Below are 9,459 nucleotides of genomic sequence, written 5' to 3' on the forward strand. Positions count from 1 at the left end.
GGGTGAACTATTTTTAAAAGCGTACTGTTGTCCACCCGGCGACGGCATGTTCAGTGTAGCTCTACGGGAAGGTGATGTGAACTGACCTGGTAAATACACCTGTCAGACTGGTCAGCCACCCGGCATGACCCGCCCCTATCATTGGCCCATCTCTATCCATGGAAGCTGTGGGACACCAATAGCGGTGTATTTTACCACGTTTTGGGGGAGGGTGCTGCCTGGGATAGAAAGTTTAAAAGAGTGTCTGGGTCCTGCTGTACCTCAGCAGAAGCATCAATCAACATGATCCCCATCATCCTGGCCTCAGTGCTCATTGCTAGCAGTAAGAACATCTGGTACTCTTTGTAACTGTGTGTGCGTGCGTGCGTGCGTGCGTGCGTGCGTGCGTGCGTGTGTGTGTGTGTGTGTGTGTGTGTGTGTTTGTTTGCTTATGCGTTACTCTGTGTTCTTGTTTATCTGTGTGTGCATGGGCGAGCACACTGCTGCTCAGGGAGCTCGCTCTCTGCAGTGTTTCGTTTGGAAGTCGAGGCTGTTTTTCGCCCCTGATCTGTAAATCGCCAGCGTGATAACTTTCTTCCCCCCCGTGCCTTTTTCAACGTTCCAGCCCTTGGGTGTGGCACCCCACCCATTGCGCCTTTGTCGTCCCGTGTGGTCAATGGAGTGGACGCCAAGCCCCACAGCTGGCCCTGGCAGGTATGCTGGCACACACGCATCTGTCCGTGTTTTTATATTTACCGCCAAATCCTTGCGGGCAATGCATCTGCTCGTAAAGATGGCAAAGTTCAGCGGCCAGCGGCTACCTAGCGCTCTATGATCAGGTGTCAATTGTTTTTTTTTGTGCTAGGGAGGTTGATACCTGCTCTTACGCTGCCACCCTGCACTTTGTATTCGATGACACTAACCCACCACCCGATCTGTACCTCTGTCTTTCCTTGTGTGCTTGTGCCTGTATGCCTCGGTGTTGCATGTCTGCAGATATCTCTGCAGTATGAGAGAGCTGGTCAGTGGAGACACACCTGCGGAGGAACTCTGATTGCTGCCAATTGGGTCATGACCGCTGCTCATTGTGTCAAGTAAGACTTTGTGGCAGATCAGACACACACACTCACACGTGAATTGGTCAAGATAGTTCAGATAGCTATACAGTGGAAATACCCCAAAGCTGCTTACATGACACTATCGGATTTACCTGCATCAACTCTTGTGATGTGGGCTGTGTGCAACAAACCACTTCTTCTCTCCCACAGCCCAGATCTGTCCTATAGAGTGTTCGTTGGCAAGTACAATCTGGTGGAGGAGGAGGCTGGTTCCCAGGCCATTCTGCCCGAGAAGATGATTGTTAATGAGAAGTGGAATCCCATCTTTGTGGCTCTCGGGTAAAGCAAGCTCCTGTGTACAATACAGCTGTCAGCCTGATTAACCATCTATAATAATGACAATAATAATGATGATAATAATAATGATCTTTAGTTCTCTAGCACCCTTCAAAACCAGAGTTACAGGGTGCTTCACAAACTACAATACCATACAATATATAGAGAAACAAAATTAAAAGAACATTATACACGGAAAGTGCATTAAAAACAAGGGATTTCAAGAAGTGGTCAAACATAGAGTGATGAAACGGTACATATAAGGAACATTATTGAACAGAATAACACCAAGATATTTGAACAGACATAAGTTAAAAAAGAAGGACAAAATAAAAGATGGTGTCTTTAAGTAAGATTGTCAAAGTGGGTGAGTGAATTGAGAGCCATGTATGCACCAAGTATGCACAACAGTATGGGTCAAACCCAGATTGTAACTGTTGTTACCAATCTATATCCACTCTTCCATTGCTGTGCTTGTTCTCATCGATGCAAGTTCTCAAGAAAACAGAAAAAGACTATGGCAAACTGACACACACTTATCGCCCTTAGTTCAAGTGGACGAAAACTTGAGCAGATGCTAAAGAGAAGACTGCCACAATAACGATAATAACATGGCAAGAGTTTATAATCTCACCCAGTAATGTTCTCATTGTTTTCTTGATATGCAATTGAGATCAGGGGATGAATCAGAAACTATATTGATAAATGTGTTGAGATGGTGTTCTCTGACTTGTGAGAACTTAACACAGTGACAAGTGAAGTGTGTCTGTGTCGATCTCTCGCTGGCACTGATCACATATGTGCTCCTCTTTAGGTGGCCATGTCAGGTCAGCTCCGACTCTGGCCTTTAGGTGGCCACGTCAGGTTAGCTCCACCCTTGGCCTTTAGGTGGCCATGTCAGGTTAACGCTGCCCCTGGCCTTTAGGTGGCCACGTCAGGTTAGCTCCACCCCTGGCCTTTAGGTGGCCATGTCAGGTTAGCTCTTCCCCTGGCCTTTAGGTGGCCATGTCAGGTTAGCTCCGCCCCTGGCCTTTAGGTGGCCATGTCAGGTTAGCTCTTCCCCTGGCCTTTAGGTGGCCATGTCAGGTTAGCTCCGCCCCTGGCCTTTAGGTGGCCATGTCAGGTTAGCTCCGCCCCTGGCCTTTAGGCGGTCATATCAGGTTTGCTCCACCCTTGGCCTGTAGGTGGCCATGTCAGGTTAGCTCCACCCTTGGCCTTTATGTGGCCATGTCAGGTTAGCTCCGCCCCTGGCCTTTAGGTGGCCATGTCAGGTTAGCTCCGACCCTGGTCTTTAGGTGGACACGTCAGGTTAGCTCCACCCCTGGCCTTTAGGTGGCCATGTCAGGTTAGCTCCGACCCTGGTCTTTAGGTGGCCACGTCAGGTTAGCTCCGACCCTGGTCTTTAGGTGGCCACGTCAGGTTAGCTCCACCCCTGGCCTTTAGGTGGCCATGTCAGGTTAGCTCCGACCCTGGTCTTTAGGTGGCCACGTCAGGTTAGCTCCACCCCTGGCCTTTAGGTGGCCATGTCAGGTTAGCTCCGACCCTGGTCTTTAGGTGGCCACGTCAGGTTAGCTCCACCCCTGGCCTTTAGGTGGCCATGTCAGGTTAGCTCCGACCCTGGTCTTTAGGTGGCCACGTCAGGTTAGCTCCACCCCTGGCCTTTAGGTGGCCACGTCAGGTTAGCTCCGACTCTGGCCTTTAGGTGGCCACGTCAGGTTAGCTCCACCCTTGGCCTGTAGGTGGCCACGTCAGGTTAGCTCCACCCTTGGCCTTTAGGTGGCCATGTCAGGTTAGCGCCACCCCTGGCCTTGACTAAAATTTGCCTTTGCTTTCTATCTGAAGGCGTGGAGAAAGTCCGCCATTTTATATTCATTCTCTAAGGTCATGGATCAGCGTAGCTCATCTCCGCATTTTGCTTCTTCATTCTAATGGTCCAACAAGTTAATTTGTGTAAACACTGGGTCTATAATTGCATCTGGTCTAGGTGTGATGTAAGACTCGAGAGTTTTTGAAACAGCTGGCACAATGAACCGTGCTGGAGATGTTTATTTACCTATTCTTCTCTCACACAGGAATGACGTTGCCCTGATCAAGCTGTCTGAGTCTGTGACCTTGAGTGATCATGTACAGCTGGCCTGTATTCCTGCTGCTGGCACTGTCCTGGCCAACCTCTACCCTTGCTACATCACTGGATGGGGCAGGCTCCAGAGTAAGTGGGTTCATGTGTGTGTGCTTCTGTTTATATTCATCCATTACTGGATACGACAGGCTCTATGATAAGTCATGGATGTGGAAGACTGGGGTGTGTGTTTAGGCTGCTATGTGCCTTCATGCATGCAGGCTCTTAGTGTGTGTGAGGAAATATGCATGTGCACGTCTAGATGGGGATGGGGGTGAGTCAGTGTTTGTTTTAGCACACAATTAACATGGGGAATGGATGCGGTGGGAATTAATAATTGGTTACACATTATATAATACATATAATAATTGGTGTATATGTTAACCAGGAAAGAAAATCTTCAAGGAGGGGGGCACACAATTAATTTTGGCATAAATTGCTTTGGGATCAGGCTTGAACATCTTTGTTTGACGGTGGAGTTGGTTCCTTGGGGAAACCCTGCAAAGCGCACGTGACAGCTGTCCTGTGTATGAGTATTACGGTAACAGACCCTGACTGTATATGTTTTAGCTGGAGGCCCCATTGCTGATAATTTGCAGCAGGCTTTGATGCCTGTGGCCGACTATGCCACCTGCTCCCAGCCTGACTGGTGGGGCTTCGCTGTCAGGACAACCATGGTGTGTGCCGGTGGGGATGGCATTGTGGCAGGCTGCAACGTAAGTTCGTGCTGTGTGTGTGTGTGTGTGTGCGTGTGTGTGTGTGTGTGTGTGTGTGTATTTTAGATTCTATACTCTAAAACAGAATCTAGTAGGGTAGGCCTGAGATATGTTCATAGTATGACTTGATGCTTTATATTAGGCCCCGTTACATTTTGTGGATCCCTTTTCTGTTGTTTTTTTTGGGTTTAAAATTTCCCCTTTTTTCTCTCCAATTATATCCAGCCGATTACCCCACTCTCCCGGTCGCTGCTCCATCCCTTCTGCCGATCCGGGGAGGGCTGCAGACTACCGCATGCCTCCTCCGATACATGTGGAGTTGGTTGCCAGCCGCTTCTTTTCACCTGACAGTGAGGAGTTTCACCGGGGGGAGGTAGCACGTGGGAGGACCACGCTATTCCTCCCAGCCCCCCCCCCCCCCCCCACGAACAGGTGCCCCCGACCGACCAGAGGAGGCACTAGTGCAGCGACCAGGACACATACTCACATCTGGCTTCCCACCTGCAGACACGACCGATTGTGTCTGTAGGGACACCCGACCAAGCCGGAGGTAACACAGGGATTCGAACCGCCGATCCCAGTGTTGATAGGAAACGGAATGGACCACCATGCCTGGATGCCCTCAATTCCCTTTCTGTTTTAATCCCTTTTTGGAGCAGCCTTGTGATGTGTTGGTGGCAATTCACCATGTCAAATTCCAAACTAACCCGTTGCAACGGGCGAATTAATGCACTTCAGATTGTGATTCTGGAAGCCACGTCTCGCTCGTCTTTATCTTAAGTAACAAAAAGAGAAAATGTCGCTATGTCCTTGAGCCAGTATACCTTGGTCACTATGCACTCCTGGCTGTGCAGGGTGACTCTGGCGGCCCCCTGAACTGTAAGAACGCCGACGGCGTGTGGGAGGTCCATGGCATCGCCAGCTTCGTCTCTGGCCTTGGCTGCAACTATAAGAAGAAGCCCACCGTCTTCACTCGTGTGTCTGCCTTCAATGACTGGATCACCCAGGTAACTACACACAAGCACAAACAAACACACACACACACACACACACACAAGTTACTACATATTGTTGCAGATGAACATTTTCAATTGAATAAAATGTATATTTCATTCTTTGTTTTGTCTATTGACAATCTTTTTTCCTGTCTGTTTCTCTTCTCAGACCATGATGAATAACTGAAGATGAACTATGATAGTCAATAAAAGCTGCAACAAAAGACATTTGTCGTGTGTGTGTGTGTGTGTGTGTGTGTTGGGACCCCCATTCAAAAAAAAAAAGAGAAAAATACCAGAATCCTTTATCTAATCATGTCACTTACAGACAAAGTGACGGATGGTTGGTGAGTCTTATTCTTATTCAGCAGCATTTCCCAGCAAACGCCCTGCCCTCCAGTCAAAACGGACACAATGTCAGCAAACGTCCACCAGGTGTCGCCATACACTCATGATAGGATCTGACAGGGTTCACAATGAGGACGGCCAATACCTCTGACCAGGAGAAAACAACAAATAATGCTACCAAGTAGAAAAGACGCTAAAATAAAATTAAAATAAAATAAAAAACGGAAACAAAGGTGACGGTGAAAGACAGGGGGTGGGGGGGGGTGACGCACCCCTAAATGTAATCCCCACATACGCTTTATTAGCTAGACCGGATAAACACAATTTTGAACCGATCCAGTTTTAGCTTGATCCTTGTATATTCCCGATTCCTTTCCCTCCCTCTCAGTCTTCTCCCTCCCACTTTCCCCCCCAGCCTCGCTTAGGAATATCTGATACACGCGGACACGTTTTAACGGGGATACAGAAGTATGACAGATGTTTCCGTGACATCATGGCATGCGATGACTCATTGTGACATGGGACTCGTGACAAGGGCCAGAGAAGCAAATATCGCTGCACATGCATGCGATAGAGCGCATCTCTGGACGTGCTGCGAAGACACCATGCATGGAGCACAGAGAGAGAGAGACCCTCCTGATCTTCATGCAAGTGGCCTTCTCTGGTACGGTGAATCATGCTGCTTGTAATGGCCCTTACTGGAGAATATCAGCCGATTATTAGGGGTGAATATTTCATTCCCTTGTGTACAGCACAAAGGAGGGGGGGGGGCTCACTGGCTCATTAAATCTGTCTTTGGTGCAAACTGATTGTCTGTGACGTGCCTCTCGGAGCGCAGCAGCTTTCGCAGACTGTTTGCACTTTTTTATTACGTTCTGTTTGTTGCATTTTGTTTGTTACAATACCCACGTTATGCGTGATCACATCTAATTTAGTTTCATTTAATTATGGTACTCCCCTGAAGGGTAGTCAACAACGGGCCCCCGTTGGATTTTTACCGTTGCACTCTGCTGGATCCATTCCCCCTGAAGCTTTTGTGTGGAGCCAGTTTAGTATCTCCAAAGAATGCTTTGTCCCTCCCTCAACTCTCTGGGTCAGGGCTCTCTCCCTCTCCCCCCCCCCCCCCCCCCCTCATATACACACACTCACACACATTCACTGACACAAAGAAACCAAGCAGAGACCATAAGGGACACCCCGCTGTGGTCCTGAATACCAATGAGAAGCAGAGACCAACAGTTGGAAGACTGTGCAGCGTCCAGAGAGTCGGTCCGCTGTGCTGCTGAATCAAGTGGACTCCCCCCCACCCACCCCCCAACAGGAAATTGTAACGCACGCATCTCAATGCTTATCAGTGTAAATATTGTCCATTGAATCCCCCCCCCCGGTGGCAATACAAACAGGTCTTTATCATTGAAGAGGGTGCACGACAAGTTGTGAATGCGCACTACTCGGGTGTGCGTGTGTGCACGTGTATTTATATTTGCATTACCTTGCGTATTAATACAAACACAAACCTAAACACGCGTCCCTGATTCTGAGCACGCGTCCCCGGCTCGTCCAGCGCGCGTCTCCTCCGGTAAACCGGCCGTGGTCCGCGCGCTCGCCTCCCTGTCAGGGCTCAGCACCACACAGCTGACCGCGCGCTCGGTCAAGCTGTGCTGACCTCTTCTGCACGAGTCTTGGTTTCTTCTCCGCGTCCGCTGTGAGCCGCTAATGGGATGTTCTTGGAGCTTAATTATAAATAGCCGAGTTCAACAGGCGGTGTCGGAGGTGGGTGGGGTGGGGTGTTGGGAGAGGGGGGGTGTGTGGCACAACGATGCTGAGTTGCACAGACCGCGGGATCGCCGCGCTGTCGCCTCGCGCCTGATCACGCGTCACCGGGAACCGATCGGGACTCCTTCGCGGTGGCGGAGAGCGCTCATGCGTGCTGAGCTGGTGGGTGAGGAGGGGGGGGGGGCGCCGTGACCCACTTTGACGCGAGTTAACGGCTAAACAAACAGTTTGGTGCGTGCGCGGAAAGCGGGTCTGTCGCGCCGCTGCAAGACCCCGGGAAGACCCGTGCAGATCCTGACAACTGCGCGCTGGTGAGGATTTTCTAAGGGCGCGGATGACGAGCAGCCGGACGAGGGGGTCTATAGGTAGGCAGTGCGGGACTGCGTGGGCGACCGTGCGGATCGTGAATGGACTGTTTGTGTGGTTGTTGTGCGTTTGTCTTTTGCCACTACTGAGACACAAAACATGGGATAGAAACGAAAGTGAAGCTGCTTTATAGGTGAAGTAGTCACACTACTTTCCACACAGACGCGCGCGCGCACACACACAGTTGTACTTCTTACACGTCCCATAATGCTCTCCACTACCACAGTGCATGCCAGTGACATAGCACTCAACACAGTGTGTGGTTGTCAGGCTACACGTCACGGTATTATCAACAGTACTCTGAGCCTCGGCTGCTGAAATGTGACACAACACCGTTTTGGATTGTTTGTTGCTGCTCCGAAGTTAAGTTGTGTGTCAGGAAAGGCATTCAGTCACATGAGATGGAGGCTACTGTTACTGGCGAGCTACTCTACTGCAAGGTTATGCATTATACATTATGCAAAGTACAAACAGGGTTGATATAGGGCACAAGTGTGTGTGTGTGTGTGTGTGTGTGTGTGTGCACGTGTTTACGCCTCATTTGTGTGCCTGTTTGCAAAGCATCCCTTGGCATATTGCTAATTTGCACAAATTTACATTACATTACTTGTAGGTCTAGACAAAAGACCACTGTATCTGTCTGTCAATGACACCATTCACGGACACACACAAAAAACGAGCATGCACAAACCCACATCATTTTGTTGGTGCCTTGCTCCAATAGGAGGCGATAGCTGCCCCTCAACACACACACAGACACACACACCCCTCAACCTCTCACACCCTGTAACAATCTGGTTGTTGTATCAGAGTATTGACAACAGCCTGGGGGGGGGTAATGTGTGCATATTTGTGTAGAATTTGGGCGAGTGTGTCCCAAGCATACATGTGTCTGTGTGCTTGTGGGTGGATCAGCCACATGCTTCTTTTTTTCTCGCTCTTTGGACTTGCAGCAGTTAAACACAGCAGATGCCGCATCATGCAAACCGTGCACTCGGCCTGTTCAGAGTCGGTGTTTGGAAGTGCTCTGTAATGCACAGGCGTGTTCGTCCTACCTGACTGCCCAGGCACAGATCCGAGCAAAACAGGTTCCAGATGGAAAACCTGTTCCCTTTCCCAGGGCGACGGACAGGTGAGAGCCCGAACGCACGAGGCAGGCCGGGGTCAGGACACAGGAAACCAGTCCGACAGGTGACCAGATAGACACGGGGCAGGCAGATAGGCAAAACAGGCTCAAAGCTCAGGTTCTAGTTACCACGGCTTTCAGTCCAAAACAGGCGGACAGATCTGACGAGGGGCAGGCACAAGAAATAAGGTCCAGGAAACAGGTAGAAGACTTCAAACACGGGTAGAACGAGGATTAAAGCAGCTGTAGACAACTCCTCCCGCCACGTTTCCAGGCGTTTTTATTGTTTGACAACCGGATCACTTCCTGTTTTTAGCAGCCTGGCTACTGTCCAAAGCAAGAGACAACAACAAGAATCCCAGTTGGAACTAGAAACCCTGGTCTCGGTGCTGTGATAAAGGCAGAGTAAAACGTCCGGTAGTATTAACAAGTAGGCAGGTTGTGTTACTTACTGATCCGGTAGAAAGAATGCCAACTGAATGTCGGTTTTGAACCCGCTCAAGTCCCGGGTGTTGTGTCGAACTCTGTTTCCCCGTGGAGATCTGTTTCCCCCTAGTCAACGACACAACACCGGGACGCTAGCCAAAGGAAGTTGAATCAGTTCATCTGTGTACAACGTTTACTGACAGATACGTTTCAT

The 9,459-nt window shown here is 49.8% G+C and overlaps 1 protein-coding gene across 1 annotated transcript; it reads left to right on the top strand.

Annotated features, from left to right (window-relative positions):
• Positions 1-251: 251 nt before the first annotated feature.
• Positions 252-5,431, top strand: ela3l (elastase 3 like). Its single transcript, XM_056272882.1, has 8 exons — positions 252-322; positions 605-693; positions 976-1,073; positions 1,248-1,376; positions 3,446-3,582; positions 4,063-4,208; positions 5,063-5,215; positions 5,373-5,431. Exons 1-8 carry the CDS (start codon positions 283-285, stop codon positions 5,388-5,390), a joined length of 810 nt encoding a protein of 269 aa, XP_056128857.1. The 5' UTR covers positions 252-282; the 3' UTR covers positions 5,391-5,431.
• Positions 5,432-9,459: the final 4,028 nt, after the last annotated feature.

Source organism: Lampris incognitus, chromosome 1 (assembly GCF_029633865.1).
Source record: "Lampris incognitus isolate fLamInc1 chromosome 1, fLamInc1.hap2, whole genome shotgun sequence".
Classification (NCBI taxonomy): Eukaryota; Metazoa; Chordata; class Actinopteri; order Lampriformes; family Lampridae; genus Lampris; species Lampris incognitus.